Source organism: Heloderma suspectum, chromosome 1 (assembly GCF_057233095.1).
Source record: "Heloderma suspectum isolate Gila_16-S chromosome 1, 16-S_ref, whole genome shotgun sequence".
Taxonomy (NCBI): Eukaryota; Metazoa; Chordata; class Lepidosauria; order Squamata; family Helodermatidae; genus Heloderma; species Heloderma suspectum.
In genome coordinates, this window is record NC_139458.1 from 142,251,728 (window position 1) to 142,272,885 (window position 21,158).

The 21,158-nt window shown below is 45.6% G+C and overlaps 1 protein-coding gene across 3 annotated transcripts in view; it reads left to right on the forward strand.

The window, feature by feature from the left end:
- Positions 1 to 21,158, forward strand: part of PTPRN (protein tyrosine phosphatase receptor type N) — a 53,861-nt gene that overhangs the window by 11,820 nt on the left and 20,883 nt on the right. For 2 of the 3 annotated variants that reach the window (XM_084804930.1, XM_084804941.1), the window contains exons 2-7: positions 14,602 to 14,652; positions 16,378 to 16,491; positions 16,887 to 16,992; positions 18,883 to 19,066; positions 19,997 to 20,195; positions 20,447 to 20,530. In XM_084804930.1, coding sequence (XP_084661056.1) covers positions 14,602 to 14,652; positions 16,378 to 16,491; positions 16,887 to 16,992; positions 18,883 to 19,066; positions 19,997 to 20,195; positions 20,447 to 20,530 — 738 coding nt within the window. Of the gene's footprint in view, positions 1 to 14,601; positions 14,653 to 16,377; positions 16,492 to 16,886; positions 16,993 to 18,882; positions 19,067 to 19,996; positions 20,313 to 20,446; positions 20,531 to 21,158 lie in introns of all 3 variants that reach the window. The other variant, XM_084804919.1, reaches the window with a different exon arrangement.

The following is a 21,158-nucleotide window of genomic DNA, read 5'->3' on the forward strand; positions in this document are numbered from 1 at the left end:
ACGTTCCCAGCCTGCCTGGTGCTATCTCTGAAAATGGCTATCTTGGGATGCTCTTCCCCTTGTAGACCAGGAGGGTCTCCTGTGTTTGGATAGTCCTTTCATCATCTTTGCTATGTCAAGAGCAGCTCCTTCAAATGCTTGAAAGAGAAGTCGGCAGGATGTGGGTGGGAGCGGAGATTGTCTTTACTTGCACCAGTTCTGCTTGAGCAGCTGCTTAATCTTCCTATGTGCAGTGCTGCTTTAGCAACCGAGAGATGGGCAAAGCTGGGTTCAGGTGAAAGTACTTCAGGTGATAACTCTGTGGAAAGTGGTATATAATCTGAATAAGAATAGTAATATTAACATAATCGTTATTATTAGCAACAACAACAATGATGATGTTAATATTACTATTTATAATAATACTTCTTTAAAAATACCTTTTTTTATGGAGGCCTTTGGGAAAGTATCTATCTACCCATACTTTTGATCTTCCTTGGAGATCCTGCTCTGTGTTCCCTCGCTGCTTATGTGTGCATAGGAGGTAGTGAGGCAAGCAGGGCCTTTTCAACAGTGGCGCCAAGGGTCTGGAATGCCCTCCTAGGACCAGTCCTTTGACTGCAGTTAAATGTGTCACTTAAGAACCAAAGGAAGACATTAACCTGGCTTAGTATCTACATGAGCATCTACTGAAGGGTGAGACCCACCAATGTGTACCCATGCCTTGTGGGATTTCTCTCACTGTTAAATGTTTTTTGCTGGAGTGTCCACAGTTCTCATGTGAGCAGCAGATCTTCCTGCACACCAGTTCTGAACTTAGCTTCAGTTAGAGCATTGATCATGGAAACACAGAGTTGGAAGGGAGCTTGGTGGTCAACTAATCCAACCTGCTGCTCAATGTCGGAATCTTGCAACTACAGCATTCCTGACAGATGGCTGTCCTGCCTCTGCATAAATGTCTCCAGTGAAGGAGAGTCTGTTCCACCTACCCAAGATTGCTCCACCGTTGAACAGCTCTCAGTGTTAGGAAGGCTCTCCTACTGTTTTGCCAGAATCTGCTCCCCTGCAATCTCCACCCATCGGTTCTAATCCTCCCCTCTGGAGTAAGAGAGAACAAGATTCTGAATAAATTATCTATGCATAATGTTGATCTACAAGCTTTATTCAGGTTCTTGGGCTCTATTGGCTAGCTGTCGTAAGACTGTCATAAGACTGTTTGAATTATTAGGAGCAAGGTGCTGACAAAAGAACTCCCCTGCATTTGCAATGAGAATAATGTGTGGCTCAATTTGGCTTGGCTGCCCTTAGCCCCTTCAGCATACCTACCATCCCAGGAACGTCTGTTCTGCTCCCTTCTTGCTGGCTTTTCAGTATCAGGCAAAGGCTACTTTTCAGAGGTCTCTCTGAGGCATCTTCCTCCTTTTGGTGCTCTGCTTGACCAATTTGATTTTTATTAGTTATTGGTTTATTATTCTGTATACTACATTTGAGTTGGGTTTTATTGTGTTTTTTGGATTTTATTCATGTTAGCCACCTTGTGATTTTTTGTATTGATTTTTAAACATTGTTTTTATTCTGTCTTTCTACCAAAAACACTTAAGGCTGCTCACAAAATTTAGAAGGCACATATACATAAAACAACAATAAAACCATAACTATAAAATAGTAGCATGGTCTGAAATACAAAAAAGGGAACAAAAACACAAGCAGTAACAGTCTATGCTTCCAAAAAAAAATCCCAAATACCTTCTAAAATCATAATCATCATTATTGTTATTATTATTTACTAGATTTATATACTGCTTACCATAGGTAAAATATCTCTAAGCTGTTTACAAAGGAAGATTAAAATACATCATAATTAACAGAAAAACATTTTTTATAAAAGGTTTAAAAAAGGTAAAGGTGTCCCCAACCAGTCGTGTCCGACTCTAGGGTGCAATGCTCATCCCCATTTCTAAGCCGAAGAGCCAAAACATTAAAAGCAGATATTCAAAATAAGGAGGTCTTCCAGGAAGTCCCTGGAAGGCAATGATTAAGAGAGCCAAGCAAGCTTTCTAGGGAAGAGAGTTCCAGAGCTTTGGTTCCATAACTGAAAGGGCCTTGTCCTTTTGGCTCAAAGAGGCAGGATAGAAATACTTTAAATGAAAATGTGGGAGGGATCATCCTCAGAGACTTGCCAATGCCAAGCCTAGCCTGAATGGGTGGAGATGTAGGCTTGAGGTTATTGGTATATATAGTAGCACTGGGGTCCATATTGGATGGGTGAGCTACGCCATTTAGCAGTCTCTCCTCCACCCATCCTAGAGAGGCAGTGATGCACTTGGAAACCTCTGAAGCAGACTTTTCCCCAACCTGATGCCCTCCAGATATTTTGGACAATCTGGAGAGCACCAGGTGTGGAAAGCTGCTCTAAGGACTAATTCACATTTTATGCAGCAAGCATGTCTGCTGTTTGTATTTGCTATGATCAATGGCATAAAGTCTGAAGGGGATGTTTGTCTCTCTAAAGAGGTGATGGATACATGAGGGGGGAGCCATGTCCCATTGAATCTCTGTGGCATATACTTGCTGTGTGTCCCTGTGTCTTTAGCAGTATGAGTCTCTCCATGTTTTATGGCATTTAATGGAAGACAACAGCATACAATGGCAGACATCTGTTCCATAAAATATCGGTCAACCCTTAGGGAGCTTTCTCACTGTCTATGCTTTCTTCCACTTCTATCTATTGGCTGCTATTCATATTTTAGAAGTGAGGAAATTGTGCCACCATTGCAGGGGGGTGGGGGAGAGAGACAGAGGAGGGGAAACACTGCAAGTTTGCCAAAGGAAAAAAGGACACAGCAACAGAAACTGCACTGCTCCTTTAGTTCTGGTTTTGCCTTTATGAAGATATCTCTTCCCCCTGCCCAGAAAAAGTTTTGCAACTCCTGGTACAGTTCTCCCTGCAGGCAGAGCTTTTTGAGAGAAACCTTGTTTGCAGAGATACTTTGTTTTGTATATATCTTGTGACTAATTCATTCATCTTTTGCCAAGATCAGTGATAAGGCCCAGCTAAGAAATGAGTATTGTCCCAGCTTTACCAGCTGTTACCTAGCTGCAGCACATCTTTGTGAATAGATAGGGGATCTGCTCCCTATCTTCTGTGGATGTCTTTACTTAGCCCCTGTTGTAGCTGTGATGGTTGATGGTATGTTTCAGCACCATGGCTAGTTCCTTGCAGACAGCTTGCTTCTGGCGTTTTGCTAGGCAATAAAATTGCTTTCACACTAGCTGTTGTCTGGCATTGGCATCCTTCTTTTGCTCAGTGTTTAAAGAGAATCCAGGTGACATCACTGTTAAAATGGTGCATTTCATTTTTTTTCTGTATTTCCGTCTTTTCAGATCTCGTGACTAATTTTTTGTATTAAAAAGCATCAGCCGGTCTTCTTTGCCCTTTAAAAAAAAAAAAGCAAAAGCTAATTTAGCTGCATCTTGTTCAGTCTCAGTGACAGTTGCTATGGCATTCCTGAATTCCCTTTAATTAGTCATTTCCTGTTTCCTGTGGTGGGGCAGGGCTTTAAATTACTGGTTTCCTCATTGCAGCCAGAGCCATTTCTCATTAGTTTTTTATTGTGTTTCTCTGAGCACAATTTTGCAATTGCGATCCTAAAAATTAATTAATTAATTAGCTGTTGTTCTGACTGTAAAAAGGAAACCGGTAATTAAAACTCCTCCCTGCTTCAGGGAACAAAAACTGACAAGGGGGAAGTCAGGATTTCCACAGCAGTTGAACTGAGAGCAATTAATTAGCTGCTTTAAAAGAAAAGGCAAGGCAAGGAGGAAGCTACTAATTAAGACACAGTTGCAAGAAGAAGCAGGACCTTTCAAAGGGACTAACTTCTCAATGAACTTATAGTGGGATCATGCTTGGGGAGAGGGAGCATTCCCAGATTTCAATGGGGAAAATAGTGCTGTATATTAAGCACCATGTGGAATCACCATTTTCATTCTGCTTCCATCTCATTGTAGTAAAGTGATGCCTCAGCAGTTCTAAAGAGCTCTGGAGTGGAAGCCATCTTGTTTGGTGTTATCAGAGGCTGAGAAGATCCCCTCTGGGCTAACTATATCTACATATTGTGTGGTGAGGATATATATGTAGAATTCAATTATCAGTATGCACCAAACAGGCACTAGTTAGGGTCTATTTTTCAGTGCCCTTGACATGAGATTCCAAGCAAAATGTTTCTCTCTTCTCCCATCATTTTGGAAACCTCTGTGGCAGAATCATACCATAGGTAGGCTGTGTAGCTTGTGGCCATTTGGGGGTTGGACTCGATGGCCTTGTAGGCCCCTTCCAACCCTACTATTCTATGATTCTATGATCCTCGATACGTTGCTCTCCAGATGCATGGGCTACAACTTCTATCCTTCCTGACTATTGGCCATAGTGACTGGGGTTGAAGAGAGTTGTAGTCCAAAACAGGTGACAGACGGTAGATCTCCAGATGTTTGGACTCCCAGAAGCCTCTGACAGCATGGCCACTGCTCGGGAATTCTGGGAGATGAGATCCAAAACATCTGGAGATCTGCTTTCTGCCCACCCCAGTTCAAAACATCTGGGGGACACCAGGTTGAGGAAGACAGAAATCTATCAATCAGTCTTTCTCTCACTATAACACACACCACAATCACTCCCTTTCTCTGATCGCCTATTGTTTGGTAGTTTCCCAGCTCTTCTGCAGTTCCCCCCATTCTAAAAGGTTGAAATTCCTCTCCGAAGGCATTTATGGCATTGTTTTTTACTAGCAGTAAGAGCTTTAAGCTGAAATATGCTGGTATTTTAGGCCCTGCCCTTTTTGCCTCCAGCCCCATCCACCATTGGAATGTAGCCTCCAAGAGCTTCTGCAAAATGAAATTTGGCCCTCAGCCTAAGAAGGTTCAACACCTCTGATTTGTATCCTGCCCTTCCTCCAAGGAAGTCAGGGTCAGGGGTGTTGCTAGGTTCTTAAAAGATCTGGGGCACAGGCCCATAACACAAATTTGCATCTCTCTCTCTCTCTCTCTCTCTCTCTCTTTATAATATATCCGAGTCTAAGTGCACCTCTAATATATATATGTGTGTGTGTGTGTGTGGTGTGCTTGTGTGTGTGTGTATAGATTACATACATACACATACATACATAAGAAGTGTGCACTGACCTCCCACCCCACTTCAACTCAGACCCCGATTCAGCATTTTGGAAAACATCCCACTTCTGCTCAGGCCAATTTGTAGTTGGACCATTTCAGCTCAGCACCAAACCTGAGTCAAGGTTTGGAAGAATGAATCTTCATGCTTCCTGTTGAATATCATTGGAAAATTTTTTTAAGAAACTCTAACTTTTTTCTCTTTGTCAGAACTGTATGATAATTTCAGGCATAGTAGCCCCCTAGAAGGGAATTACACCTGCCCAATGTCAGAAAAATAGGTGCAGGGTTTATATTTTGATTTTCTTTTAAAGGGAACTGCCAATAAAATTTTTATTACTTGGAAGAATTGGATACACATTTCAGGATTCATTGCCCCATCAGAGGATCATGTCTCCAAATTTCAGAATGATAGTCACAAGGATTTTTGTGCAAGGGTGGCCTTGAGATTTTGAGAGCTCCAAAAGAGGTCATACTTCTGTCCTTATTTTCCTTGTGGACCATTGTTCTGAAAATTACAGACAGCCTAGAGTTGTCCCTCAGTAAGATACCAGCAAAGTTTCAGAAGGATAAGTGCAGCAGTTCATGTGGAAGAGGCATTCCCCAGTTTGGGGAGGGAGTGATTTGCTTTCCTTTCACCCCTTCCCCAATAGTTTTTTTTGGGCAAATTTATATGAAAATGCATAGGTCATTAGAGGTGTCTCCCAGGGAAGAAACCTGCAAAGTTTCTGAAGAATATACATACATGCAGATTTAGAATGACTGGAATTTATTTACATTTCACCAATATTAGCAGCAGGGGAACATGGGTGGGAAGGTGCTATTGCATTCATGTTCTACTTGTGGGTTTCCCATGGGCATCTGATTGGTCACTGTGTGAACAGAATGCTGGACTAGATGGACCTTGGTCTGATGCAGCACGGCTCTTCTTATGTTTGTAAATAGGGAGTGCCTCTTAGCATATGCGGAATGCTTTTCTTTCACCACTTAGCACTTACATTCTCCCCCTACCAATTCTATCCCCCCCATGCAACCATCCCTTCTCATCCTACCATCCTCCAGCAACTCTTCATAAAAACAGATGTCTTGTTTTGTGCAACTCCTCTCTACCTCCTCCTTGTTATGCACAAGCTCTCATTGTATCTTCCTCCCCATAACTTCATTTGTGCCAAGACTTCACCAGGATTCAGCCAATGAGTCTGTTTTCAAAACTAGGGCTAAGTTATAGATAAACTCTGAGCATGTACTAAGTGCCTTTTCCTCACCACTGAAGCTAGAGTTCATGCAAAAAACCCAAAACACTAAACCCACAAATGACAAAACATGCATAGGACCGAGCTGAAAGGGTAGTCAATTCATTAGGTGGAATTGGGTGGGCACTGTATTAACCCTGCAATTCCATGCTCAAAACTCAGGACTTATTTCTGAGTAAAGATCCAGAACATCAAAGTGCAAATGTCCCTGCAAAAGTAACTCATGTTGGAATCCTTTGCACACTTTCCTGAAGGTAAGCTTCATTAAACATAATGGAGCTTCTGAGTAGGCATGCATAGGATTGTATAAATGAGCAGTATTTATCTCCCCTCCACTTAAAAAAACAAACCAAAACCTCCTATTTTTATTAAACTGTTCATAGGAACATAGGAAGCTGCCTTATACTGAGTCAGACCTGGGTCCATCTAGCCTGGTATTGTCAACACTGACTGGCAGCAGCGGCTCTCCAGAGTTTCAGGCAGGATTCTTTCCTAGGCCTACCTGGAGATGCCAGGGATTGAACCCGGGACCTTCCTCATGCCAAGCATGTGCTCTACCACTGAGCTACAGCCTTCCTATTGCTGGGTAATGGCAACTGACAGACGAAACAGCCCCAGATTTGTTTCTCTGCAACCATGTGAACCCACTCTTCTCAAAGACTGGAGTGAGGAGAAAGAGAAAAAACAACCATCTTGTCTGTTTGTATAAAGTCAAATACAGTTCAGAACTTCTCTTGCTCACTGAAGAGAACTCTCTTTAAGAATTCCTCAAGATATGCTCTGGGTGGAATAAAGAAGAGAAAGAAAGAAAGAAAGAAAGAAAGAAAGAAAGAAAGAAAGAACAGGATAAGGGAGAGAAGAAGAATGGTGACTGGAAATGCATTCTTTTGTATATGCATTCATATTTTGTATATATGAAAATATACAAAAGTTAAAATAAAATTAAACAATACAATTAACATTATATTAAAAACATTAAAACAGCATTTTAAAACAGCATTTTAGCAGCTTACCCCCAGGTTCCAACTATGTCCCAAAGGCCTGCTGGAACAAGAATGTTTTAGGCTGCCTCTGGAAACACATCAAGGAGGGAGCTATCCTAGCCTCCCTGGGAAGGGTGTTACACAGCTGTGGGGCAGCCACTGAGAAGGCCCTCTCCTGGGTTCCTACCAAATGTGCCTGTGACAGTGGTGGGACTGAGAGAAGAGCCTCCCCAGAAGATCTCAGGACACGGGCAGGTTCATAAGGGAGGATACGGTCTTTCAAATAACCTGGACCAGAGCCATATAGGGCTTTATAGGTCATAGCCAGCACTTTGAATTGTGCCCGGAAACAGACTGGAAGCCAGTGAAGCTGTTTTAACAAGGGAGTTGTATGCTCCCTGTAGCCAGCTCCAGTCACCAGTCTGGCAGCAGCTCTTTGGACCAACTGCAGTTTCTGAACACTCTTCAGAGGCAGCCCCACGTAGAGCGCGTTGCAGTAATCCAAACAGGATGTAACTAAGGCATGTGTCACCATGGCCAGATCAGACATCTCCAGGAACAGGCGCAGTTGGCGCACTAGTTTTAACTGTGCAAAAGCATTCCTGGCCACCGCTGAAACCTGAGCATCCAGGCTTAGGGCTGAATCCAGGAGCACCCCCAAACTGTGAACCTGACCCTTCAGGGGGAGTGCAACCCCATCCAACACAGGCTGAATCCCTATTCCCTGATCTGCCTTTCGACTGGCCAGGAGCACCTCTGTCTCACCTGGATTAAGTTTCCATTTGTTCTCCCTCATCCAGCCCATTACTGATGCCAAACACTGGTTAAGTACAGAAACAGCTTCCTTGGAATCTGGTGGAAAGGAGTAGTAGAGCTGGGTGTCATCAGCATATTAGTGGCATTGAACTCCAAAACTCTGGACAACCTCTCCCAGCGGTTTCATGTAGATATTAAATAGCATGGGGGACAGAACAGAACCCTGAGGGACCCCACAAGCTAACAGCCATGGAGTCAAACAAGCATCCCCCACACCACCTTCTGAGTTTGCCCCCCTAGGAAGGAATGGAGCCACTGTAAAACAGTGCATTCAAGTCCCATCCCAGTGAGGTTTCCCAGAATAATACCATGGTCGATGGTATTGAATGCCACTGAGAGGTCCAGCAGAACTAACAGGGATATGTCCAGTTCCTGGTGTAGGTCATCCACCAAGGCAACCAAAGCTGTCTCCATCCCACACCCAGGCCTGAAACCAGATTGAAATGGATCAAGATAATCCATTTCATTCAGGAACCCCTGTAGCTGGGAGGCCACATGCTCTAATACCTTGCCCAAAAATGGTATGTTAGAGACTGGATGATAGTTATCTAGTAAGGTGGGATTCAGGGAAGGCATCTTCAACAGAGGTCTCACAACCGCCTCTTTTAAGCATAATGGAACAACGCCTTGTTCCAGAGAGGCATTAACCACTCCCATTGTCCACTCAGCCAGTCCTCCTCTGGCCTCTTTAATAAGCCAGGAGGGGCAAGGATCCAGCATACATGGTGGCTCTCACCACTCCAAGGATCCTGTCCACATCCTCGGGCTGCACAAATTGAAAAGAATCCATCAACCTTGAACAAGCAGGAGCCAAAGTGACATCCACAGGATCGTCATCAACTACAGCATCCAAGTCAGAACGGATCCGAGCGATTTACCAGCAAAGTGCTGGGCAAATTGTTCACAGCAGGCTGTCAAGTGGTCAGAATTTCCATCACATGGACTGGGATGTAGAAGGCCCCTGGCCACTCAAAACAGCTCTGCTGGCCAGCCCCCTGCAGATGCAATGGTGGCAGAAAAGAAAGACTTCTTTGCTGCTCTCACTGCCACAGAGCAGGCTTTCAAGTAAGCTCTAGCCTGTGTTCAATCGGACTCGTTCCGAGTTTTCCGCTAACGTCGCTCTGGTCTCCGTCTCATTCGCTTCATCACCGCCGGTTCCCTGGAGAGCCGGGGTGCTGGTCTGGCTCCACTCCGTGAGAGGGGCGCTCAGGAGCGATTGTGTCCACCGCCCAGCCATTTCCCTATTGCAGAGATCAGCCAGGGAATCGCCTGCCGAGGCAGCAGGAAAATCCCCAAGAGCCGTCAGGAAACCATCCGGATCCATCAGCCTCCTGGGGCGGACCAGCTTAATAAAAGCTTAATTTAGTCCCCGCAGAGGCACTGAGTTCCAGTGAGTCTAAACCCCACCAGGTAGTGATCTGTCCATGACAATGGAACAACAGAAAGTTCCTCCACACCCAGATCACCATAATCCTGCCCAGCATGGAAAACTAGGTCTGGAGTGTGACCTGCTATATGAGAGCGGCCAGAAACCACTTGGGACAGACCCATGGTCATCATGGAGGACATGAAGTCCTGAGCCACTCCCGACAGGGCAGCCTCAGCATGGATGTTGAAGTCTCCCAGCAGAACAAGCCGAGGGGACTCCACCACCACTGCCGAGATCACCCTGGCTAGCTCAGGAAGAGAGACTGTTGAGCAGCGGGGTGGGCGGTACACCTACAGAATCCCTATTCTGTCCCGAGCACCCACTTTTAAGTATATGCACTCAAACCCAGTAAACTGTGGGCCAGGGCACTTCGTGAGGGGGATAGTATCATGATAGACCACTGCAACTACCCCACCCCATCCTCCAGGTCTAGCCTGCTGTTCTACAGAAAACCCTGGGGGACAAACCTGAGCTAGATTAACACCCCCGGCTTCACCCAGCCAGGTCTCTGTAATACGTGCCAGGTCGGCATGCTCACCCAGGATCGAGTCCCGGATGGCTGCTGCCTTACCATTCACCGACCCGGCCTTCACTTACATAACAGCCAGATCTTTGGCCAGTGCAGGTCATATTCAAAAGCGGAGGTTCAGGACTGTATTTAAAGGTTAGAGCAGCCTTCACTAACGGGGTGCCCTCCAGATGCTTTGGACGACACCTCCCAGGATTCCTGACCATTGGCCCTGCTGACTGGGGCTAATGGAAGATGAAGTCCAAAACATCTGGACGGGAAGGCTGGGTTTGAGCATCAGGTCCCATCTTGTCTATTGGGTCGCTTCAGGGGAAATCTGGGTTGTCCACTGTAAGGGCGTGACCTTGCTGTGGGCTGTTCTTGGGCAACATCTTGGCCAATGCACAGCAATGATGCTATGAGGTGGCTGATTGTGGGAAGAGAATGAAGCCATGTCAGAATGTGCTTTTGGATGGCCAGCTAGAGAGGCCCTGGAGAATCTTGGATTCCCTCTCCTGCCCTTCCTGACATATGGGTTACCCTCTAATTTCTCCAGTTTTAAATCCTACTCCCTGAAGCTCTACTTGCCCTGTGGAGTAAAACATACAGGTAACACGTGTGTGTGTGTGGGGGGGAGAGATTTAAAAACCCTCCCCTAGCACCATGGCCTTGTTATGATTTGGGTGCCTCTTGGGTGCTTTCATTTTATTTTTAAAAACTCGGGAGATCCTGATCACTGGTCCCTTGCATCTCATCTAGTTTTTCCCCTGGACATCAAAGCAATGCAACACACTCCAAGCTGCCTGTAGGGTTCCCCTATTTATTTATTTGATTTATACCCTACCTTTCTACCAAAAAAAACAACACTCAGGACAGAGTACAAAACAATTTAAGCTAGATTAAATCAATAAAACACATTAAGATACAATAAAAACATAACAATTACAGAATAATTGCCTCCTTCAGCCCCCAAACTTGTAGCCCTTATGGCACATTCATTCATTTTTACTCTGGATGAATCTTCCTTCTTCAACCTGGTGCCCTCCAGATCTGCCTTCCCCAACCTGGTGCCCTCCAGACGTTTTGGACTGCAATGCCCAGCATTCCCGACCATTGACCATGCCTGGGCTAATGGGAGTTGAAGTCCAAAACATCTGGAGGGCACCCATTTTAGGAAGGCAGATCTAGATAAACTACCACTGGCATTATTCCATGCTTTTCTATTCTAATTCAGATTAGAATCACCTTTCCATGCAGTAGAAGGAGGTTGTGTGTGTAGAGGAAATCTACAGTTCTGAAGACTTAGGGTGCAATCCTATGCCTGTTTAGACAGAAAAAAGTCCCACTAGCTAGGGAATGCTGGGAGTTCTAGGACTGTTTTCTATCTAAACAAGCATAGGATCACGCCTTTAATCACCCGGATTACAATAGACAGTGCTGGTTAAAGCTAAGCAGTAACTAATCTTTATTGAAATAATGCCTTTTTATTCTCCCGGTATTTTAGCATTTTAGCTTCCTAGTCTTTTAGCTTTGGTTTTTAAATCTGTATTTTACAGATACATACTGTAAAATATAGATAGATACTGCATTGCTGCTAGGTTTTATTCTGGTTGTATTGTTATATTGTGGTTTTAATGCTTTTATATTTTATATTGTTTTATGCTGCATTTTTTGGTTTTAATTTTTGTGAACAGAGAGCTTTGGCTATTGGGCGGCATATAAGTAAGTAAGTAAGTACTGCCCATGCACCTTTCAAAAACAATTAGTTGGGTGAACTGTGGATTTATACGAGACCAAGTGTCCTCCTGGCCTGGGTTGTTGAGTGCCAAGGCCCAGGGATTAATGTGCACTCACTCCGCTTGCTGCTTCAGCTGGAGAAGTTGTGGACAGTTCCTGCACTTGCCAACAACCTTGGCAAGACCTTTCCAACTGAGGTTGCCTTTCCTTTTCATCTGCCCCTGTGTTGTGCCTCTACATATCCTAATTTCAGATGTGAAAAATTTTATTGGAATACTTCATTTGTTAGGAATCTCAAATGCCCTAATAAAACCTCAGTGCTCCTGCTAAATGCTTTGGGACAATTCCTGCAGATGGGTGATGGTCCAAAATGACCAGTGCTCCTTGACTCTCCTTGGAGGTAGCTTCCCACCAGGAACCAGTGGTCAAGATGGAGTCCTGCTGGCTGGTTTGGAGTGTGGGCAGAGTTAGAGCTGCTATTGAAACTTCAGGCAGGGAGGCTGATCTCTCCCTCTCCCTCCAGCCACCAACCAGCTGGACTTTAGCTGGAGATCTTGCTGGGATTAGCAGTTTGGTGATGTCACTTCAGTCTTGAATCCTGAAGCTGTGCACTGGGGAGCCAGCACAGTGACTCTGAAGACAGGCCTGTCAAGCATTGAACTCTGCAACTGGGATCTAAGCCAGTCAGTAGGAATTAAGATACATTAACTAAGGGAGTTCATTGGGAAAGTTTCACATCCCCATCTCCCCCTCTGCAGCCCCCTGTGCACCCCAAAGCTTCTCTGGGTAGTGGGGAGGGCTCTTTTGGACAAGGGGCTGCTGGGGAGAAAAAAAATGGCCCCAAATTGGGCTTGGATCAATGATAAGTTAAAGGCGTTCACAGAAGGAGAATTTCCCATTTCCTCCTCCTGTGGGCCACATTGCTCAGGCAGGCTGTGGACTGGCTGTAGCCCATGGATAGGCAAAGTGGGGCCTGCAGGCACCAATGTGCCCTCAGATACTTTCATTGGTGCCCACCAAGACACCGTACTCCACCCGTTTATTTAAAAATATATTTTTATATTTTCTTACTGGCAGCTGGGATTGCTTCAAAGCGAAGTGGGAGTCTTTAGCTGTTGCCATCTTTGATTCCCATGAATGCCTCTGGGCAGGTTGCTTATCCTTGGTGCCTAGCCATGCCCACCCATGGCAGCCATTTTGTGGTGGTGCCCGGGACAGTTTCTCCCATTTCCAAATGCGCCCACGGGCCCCAAAGATTGCCCACCGCTGCTCAAGCCTCTCCAGATGGGGTCTGGGAGGAAATGGAAAACCCAACTTAAGGAAGCTCATGGAAGTAATCTTAAGATCCAAGTCATGGATTTGAGAAGGTCATAACCACAATTACTGACAATAGTCAAGAAAATATTATATGTCAAGCCCCAAGCCAAACTGCATTGTGCCTGATCTGTTCATATAACAGAGGACTATTTCTTTTAAGTCTGTTTCCTGAAGTGCATTTATAGATTTTTTTTATCCTAGGTTAATAGCACAATAGGTCTGGTGAAGTACAGCTGGATAGAACTATACCTGCTCTTTTGCTGTCGTCTTTAAAAAAAAAAGTTGCTTCAGTTTGTGCTTCCCAGGGAGTCAAAGTCTCCCTTTACATTTCAGTGTCTCATTAAAGGCTACCGATAGATGTGGCGCCAGTTCCTTCTTTTTCAAATATCCATAAATCTAAAAAATCTATCAGGGCCCAGGAATGTACAATTTTTTCAGTGTTTTAATTAGTTCAGTTACTTCTTCCATGTTGGCATTTTCTTCTTTACAAGACCAGGGAGGGTTTTTTTGGTAGCATAAAAGCCTTTCTGTATAAATTCTAGGCCAGTTGCTAGGTCATTTGGAGTTTCTGGACTGCTGATATATTTTAATTCTCCTTTGCTTTTTAAAATAATTTCTCACTAATTTCCTTTTTTGTAGTAGAGGTGCTTTGTGTATTGGTGTTACCCATATCCAGTTAGAAATGCATAATTTATTTTCTCCTCATTTTCTATCAGTAGTAAATGAGTCAATAGGGGAAGCTGGACAAGAGCACAAAATGGGTATCAAAGTTCATATAAAATTCTCTTTTTTCACTTTAACCCATTACATGGTGGTGTTTCTTTCTAACCGCATAAAATCTCCAGTAAGAAATACAAGGAGTCCACTTCTCTTTCCATTTGGTTGACAATGCTAGTCCATTTCTTCTACTTGCTTTATGTGTGAACTGTGAAATATTACAGAATATTTCTTACATATTCAGTGCCTTGATTAACTGTTTTGTAGTTTTTGGAATTGGTGTGATTTTCCAGTATTGTGTCTGAATTATGATTGCTGAAGCTAAGCAGTAATAACTTTGCTACTCTTTGATGAGCTTCATCCAAGTAGTTCAGTATGAAAGTTAGCAGGCAAACTTGAGCCTTGCACCGTCATTTGATAAAGACCCTGTGACACTCAAATCCGGTAAGTTTGTACATAAGGACATTCCCACATAAGAAAAAAATGGTACCGTCTGCTGGACACTTCCAGTGTTTTAAGTATAATACGTGTTCTGAGACCTGCACTGCTTGAAAGCATTACCTCAGTATCAAGTGGATTTCAGCCCCTATGGAAGGAATAGCAGTCACTGTCACTTCCATGAATTAACTATCCATCTGTCTGGAAAAATCTGATATGTCTGTCTCTCTCTTTCTCTCTCTCCTTGTTTTCCAGGCTGCCTGTTTGACAGGAGACTGTGCTCCCAACAGGAAGTCTGTGTGCAAGGTAACTGAGCTGGGGATGGTTAGGGGGATGGATATTAGAGGTCTTACGATTGATCTGTGGAAGCAAAAGCATCTCCTGTCTGTGGCTGAGGAGTGATTAAGCTGGCTTTCCTCACTGGGTTAAATTATAGCATCTGTGTTGGTGAGCTATGTGGAAAGAAAGGCACAGGATCTGGTCTGGAAGCCTATAGACCAGGGGTGGGCAGAAGGTAGATTGCGATCTCCTGCTAGATCTCTAGGTGATTTGTAGCAGATCAGCAAAGGGTCCTGACTCCCAATTGTATGCCACCAGCAACAACTACAACGATTTCTCCCCACCACCACCACCAAATTATGTTGCTGAAAAAGAATGCTTGGAGGAAAACCAGGAGTGGATTTTTGTGTGAAAGAACTTGTGAGTTTGGTTTTGGTATTGGTCATAAAATCCTGTACTGAGCACATCCCCAGAGGCACCCTGTTCCATAATTTTTAGCATGTGTCCACCTGCCTGAGCCACTATTTTTCACTTAGCTCTCATTGTGGATCTCTGGCTTCTAGTTAAAAACAAAAACAAAAAAAAACAGGTACCGCAAGTCTGACGTCTGCCCACCCATGGCATAGACTGATGCTACAGCTTGTTTCTTTCCATGCTGACATTTGTCCTTGAGTAACTCCTTGGTATTGAACTCAACCTTTCAGGTTAATTACAGCAATATAGTTATGTTGGTCCAGTTTGGATATATAGGTGGGGCAGGGGGAAGGAGGGGCTGCTTGCTTACCCCCCCACAATGAAATAATTTCCCTTTCCCTGTCTCACAGTGCAATCCTATGCATGTTTGCTTAGAAGTATGTCCCACTGAGTTCAATGGGTCTTACTCCCATGGAAGTGTGCACATAGGATTGCAGCTTCAGTCTTACGCAGCTAGCTTTGTTAAGGTGGGCACGTGTGCAGTTTGTTCAAACCATGTGTTTAGCACAGGGGTGTTGAACCTCTTTCAGCCTGAGGGCCAAATTTCATTCCAGAGAAGCGCTCGGGGGCTGCATTCCAGTGGTGGGCAAAGCTGAAGGCAAAAGGAGCTGGGCCAAAACGTAAAAGATGCCCGCATGTTGTAACTTAAAGCTCTTACTGACAGTAATGAAGCCTCAGGAGAAGCATTTTAATCTTTTAGAATAGGGGAAAACTGTACAAAAGCAAGGGAACCACCAAATTATTGGTGGTCACGGAAAGAGGGTAGAGCCTGAGGGAAGGGGGTGTGGTCATATGGGAAAACCCCAGAGATCCAGATTGGAACCCCAGGGAGGCTGAATGTGGCCCCTGGGCCTGATGTTCTGCACCCGTGTTTAGTCCACCGAAGTTCCTCATCAGTTGTGCATCAGCCAGTGGAGGTTGGTGGCTCCATTTTCAGTGGGGCTATGCGTCCATTCTGGGTTTCAGTCAGAATCAGCCAGACCTCTAAAGGAGCTACCCAAGGTGCCGAACCCTTTCCCCAAATTAGGTTCAGCACCTTGGACAGCTCCTTTAGAATTTTGGGTGGTTCTGACTAAAACTCAGAATGGATTTATAGCCCCACCGAAATCAGAGCCATCAGCCTCCACTGGCACCATCCTGCTCATTACTGTCCAGCTTGCCCAGCAGTGCATTATTCTGTGCCCCTTCTTCCCTTTCCCCCTTTCCCCCCTTCCCCCCCCCCACCTTGCCACCCTGGGTTGTGTGGCAGCCCATCCTGTGGCCATGTTATACTTGCAGATGGCTTGTTTGGTCAGTGCCAGCAAAATTCACTGCGGGACCGGCCCTACTTCCAGGTCACAGCACCTGTGCTCCAGCGTCTGCAGGATGTGGTCCGGCACCTTATGGCACAAGGTGAGTGTCCACCAGGAGGAGGAATGAGTGCAGGATGGAGAAATGGGCCAACTCCGCACAAAACAGGAGTGGGGGGTTAAGAGCATCCTACGTCTTTTCCTTGTAGCCTTGGCAAGACTGTTTGGGACCCTTTTCCTCTGTACCAGATGCATGCTGCATGGGGAACCTGATCCCAGAAATGCCCAGACTGCCCCTGTGTTTTGCTGCCCTGTCCCTATATTTTATATCTTGGGGGAATCCTTTGCTCAGATGTTTAGTCTCAGTTGCAAGAGTTTTCATTCTTGGGAGTTCAGCTCCTTCCTAAGGGTTGAAGGATATGTGTCCATTCAGTGCTGGATTCCATGCTTGGCTTTTGTGGCCATTGCTTTGATTTTAGCTCTTTGTCTTCATGGCAGGTTTATCATGGCAAGATGACCTTACACAATACGTGATCTCCCGGGAGATGGAACGCATCCCTAGGCTTCACCTCCCACCTTCGTGGGAGTCTGTGGCTGAGGACAGGTAGGGCGAACTGTTTGGTTGGGATGTGTACTTTTGCTGAGTAGCTGCCACAACCTGTTAACCAATAACTGTGGCCAAATTTGGGGATACCTACTAGAGAGTAAACGGATTCCCTTGCCTTCTGGGGGAGACATACTAGAGAGTAAACAAACTCCCTTGCCTTCTGGCAGATACCTACTGGAGAATAAATAGACTCCCTTGCTTTCTGGGGGATACATACTAGAGAGTAAACAGACTCCCTTGCCTTCTGGCAGATACCTACTGGAGAGTAAACAGAATCCCTTCCCTTCTAGCAGACAGCCATCCCATCTGTCTTTCAAAATGCCAGTTTTTAAGAAGGGACACACAAACACAGTTGAAAGAAGTTGCTCTAGCCTGTGCTTCTCTCAGAGAAGTGCCAGGCTTATCCATGCATTCAAGGAAAAGGAGGTTGTTGCAGCTGGGTTGAAAGGAAGGACTTTGGGCTACAATCCTGTTCTCACTGACCTGGGAGTAAGTCCCACTGAAGTCAGTGGGACTTACTTCTGAGTAGACGTATATAAGATTGGGCTGTTAGAGAGCCAAGGTATGAGGCAGACATCCATGTGGGGATAAGCTGAAAAAGTGCCAGGAAGAGAGCTGAAGGTGGCAGGACTTAAACGTAATCAGAGGCAGTCTGCTGTGGGATGAAAGATTCCTATGATGATATTCTCAGGCTTTCCAAGCAGGGGACACTGAAGCAAGAACACCGAGGGCCAAGCTGCATGCTACCCTAGCAGCAGTGGAGGCTGGTGGTTCCGATGTCAGTGGGGCAGTGAATCCACTCTGGGTTTCAGTCTGAATGCTAAAGGAGCTATCCAAGGTGCAGAAGCACCTTGGATAGCTCCTTCAGAGTTCTGATTGGTTCTGACAGAAACCTGGAGCAGATTCACTGCCCCACTGACACTGGAGCTACCAGCCTGCACTGCTTAGCAGCATAGTTCTGGCCTTGAGTGCAGGATTTTTTATTTATTATGATGTGGATTGGAACCCTAGCACCAAGGATGGGGAGGGGGCTTTACTCCTTTGCCCCTGCTGTGGTCCTGATCCAGATCAGAAGGGCCCTTGCCTGCAATTTACAAAAACAGATCCATTCATTTAAATGGATCCTTTTTTCTACAGGGCACATTACAGGTGTGGGGCTCCTGATCTGGATCAGGTCTTCAGTGGTGGCAGTGGGATTGAGGGAGTCACACTTGCAGTATGTTCCAAAAAAAGAAAGAACCAGCATGCACTCAAGGCCAGAACTGTGCATCAAAAGTAATGTGTAGTTCAGCACTGATACTGTTGGGGTAGGAGAGCTTGTCTGGAGAAAATGAGTTTATTTTCTTTATTCGTTATTACATTTATATTCCCCCTTTTTTCCTCTTGCAAGGAACCCCAGGTGGCATACATGATCCCCCTCCTCTCCATTTTAACCTCACAACAACCCTGTGGAGTAGGCTAGGCTGAGAGTCAGTACTGGCCCAAAGTCACCTGAGGAGCTTCGTTGGCAAGTGGGGACTAGAATCTGGATCTCTTGAGTCCCAGTCCGACACTCTGACCACTACGCCACACTGGCTCTCACATTGATGGAAGAGTGCATAAAGACAGAGGAGATGAGGTCAAAGGGAAGCTGTATACGTTGAATCAGACATACTCACAGATGAGTCACCCGAGAAGCTTCACGGCCAAGTGGGGACTAGAATCTCAATCTCCCGAGTCCCAGCCCAGCACGGTTAAGTGCTATACCACACTCACTGTCAGAGGTGCCGGCTGCGATGATGTGCCAGTATGCAAGAAATGCCTCTTGGTGGACTGCAGACTGTGAGTTCTTGATGCTAAGCAACAAATGATAATAAAATATCCTGCCCTGGACTGTTCTCCTTGCAGGTTCTCACCGATCCACCGGGCTCCCAGGAGATCCTCTTTGCCCTCCGAGTCTGCCTCCCTCCAGGGAGCTCGCCAGCCCCCTCTCCCTCCAGCCCTCCTGCAGCGGTCCCTGGAGCTCCTGTTGGCCTCTCAGCCTGAGCTAGGCTACAAGGATGCCTTCCTGTCCTCTTACCCCCATCACCAGGTATGTCTTCACTAAGGCTGTCTACAGAGTACCTTGTGGAGGAGCCCAGACAAAAAATGGCTTTTTCTATAGAACATTTGAATTTAAAAATGGGGAGGGGGGACCTGTGACCTTGCAGATGTCATTGGACTACAACTCCCACCATCCCTGACCATTGGCCATGCTGGCTGGGGCTGAGGAAATTGAAGTCCAACAGCATCTATAGGACCGCACTTTCCCCACCTCCATTTAAAACCGCATATCTTCAATAGCCTTCCTGGTCTCTTCTTTTAAAATAGTTCCATTTAAATATAGTGCTTTTTCTACAAGCACATATGAAGTTGTGTTATATCAACTCAGGCCACTGATTGGTCAGTCCAGCCCAGTTCCAGCTGCTCTGACTGGCTACTGCCTGAGATCCTTCTTTTTAATGGAAGTGCCAGGACTTGAACCTGGAACATTATGCATGCCGGACACAGGCTCTACCACTGAGCTATGGCTCCTCCTGTGAACAAAATCTACTTAGGGTTCACCATAGTTCTCTTTATTTAAATATTTTGACATGTTAAGTTAAGGGTAGCTAGCATGTTGCACTTTTAAATACAGGTTTCGGACTTTAATGTGTATTCCTTTGAGATGCAATTTTAATTTTTGGCTTAATTTTTAAAAAAAACATTACACTGAGAAATGCATGTGCACACTGCCCTGTGACCTCTCTGCCCTGGGCTATTAAAGAGAAGGACCGTAGCTCAGTGGTAGGGCACCTGCTTGGCATGCAGGTCCCAGGTCCTATCCCCTGCATCTCCAAGATGGGTTGGAAAAGCCTCCTGCCTGAAACCCTGGAGGGCCGCTGCCAGTCAGTGTTGACAATACTGGGCTAGATGGACCAGACCATTGGTATAAGGCAGTTTCTTTTGTTCCTATGTTGCCTTTTCTGTGCTTCTGTTTCAGTTCACCTACTCAGATAGCACGTTCCAGGACCATGCCAATGCGCACAACCCAGGGTCTCCTATTCTCTTGGACCGAGCTGCTGCTTCCAAGGCCCTGTTTGGTGCCAGCACAGCCCCTTCCTATAGGGGGCAGCAGGGACTGGATGGAGGTCAACTTTTCCAGGACCTTGGAGCGCTTTACCTGACACAAGAGCAGGCAGGTAAATCCAAAACTAGGGCTCCACACAAACACGATTCCAGGACAGATGGCCCCCTTCAAGACTACTATGACAGCTCTGAAGATGGAGGGAAGCCCAAGGCACACCTGGCAGAGCCAGGTGAGACCCTTCCTAGTGCATCTTCACTGGGAGTCCCACAAGCACCTTGTAGCTTACGATCTCTGTTGGGAAGCCCTGGTGGTGGTTGGGAGGCACTGGTGACGTCTTCATCTTTTCCACCTTTGTACCCACAGATAGAGCTGTACAAAGACTCACAGCAGTGCTTGCCAGCTATGGGATTAGACCGGAGGACATGATCCGGCTCCTCCAGAGTCCAGGTGAGCAGCATCTTTTTATTTCTTTATCAAGGCGGCTTGATGAAAAAAAACAACCCTCCCATGGCAGCTTCCTCAATAAAGTCTCATTCAGGGAAAACTCATACAAGGATAAAACAGCAAAAATTAATAAAATCAACAAACACGAGCAATAAAACATCTAGTCTAGACAGTACTAAAACCTAAAACACTATCGCAGCTAAAAAGCCAAAATACTCCAAGAAAACATAAGCGGGGGAATCATAGAATCATAGAATCGTAGGGTTGGGACAGGCCTATAAGACCATTGAGTCCGAGGCCAGAGAAAACGAGTCTGGATTCAGGGCCTTCCTAAATGTTTGTGATGATGTGTCCCCCCATGGCAACCCATTCTAGGGGCTTGGGACCACTGCAGAAAAAGCCCCCTCTCGTGTACTTGCCTGCTTAGCTGCCCTCACAGGTGGGCTAGGTTGATTGCTGATCTTAGGTTGATTGCTGATCAAGAGCAGGGCCTTGGTTGCTGATCTTAAAGTATATAAGATGATCTGGGACCGAAGGCGTAAATGGAAGGGCTTATAGCTGGAGGAGAAGGAAGGGAGAATGGCCATAAAATGGGACAGCCTCTGGGCTATCTGTCTGCATTAATGAGAAA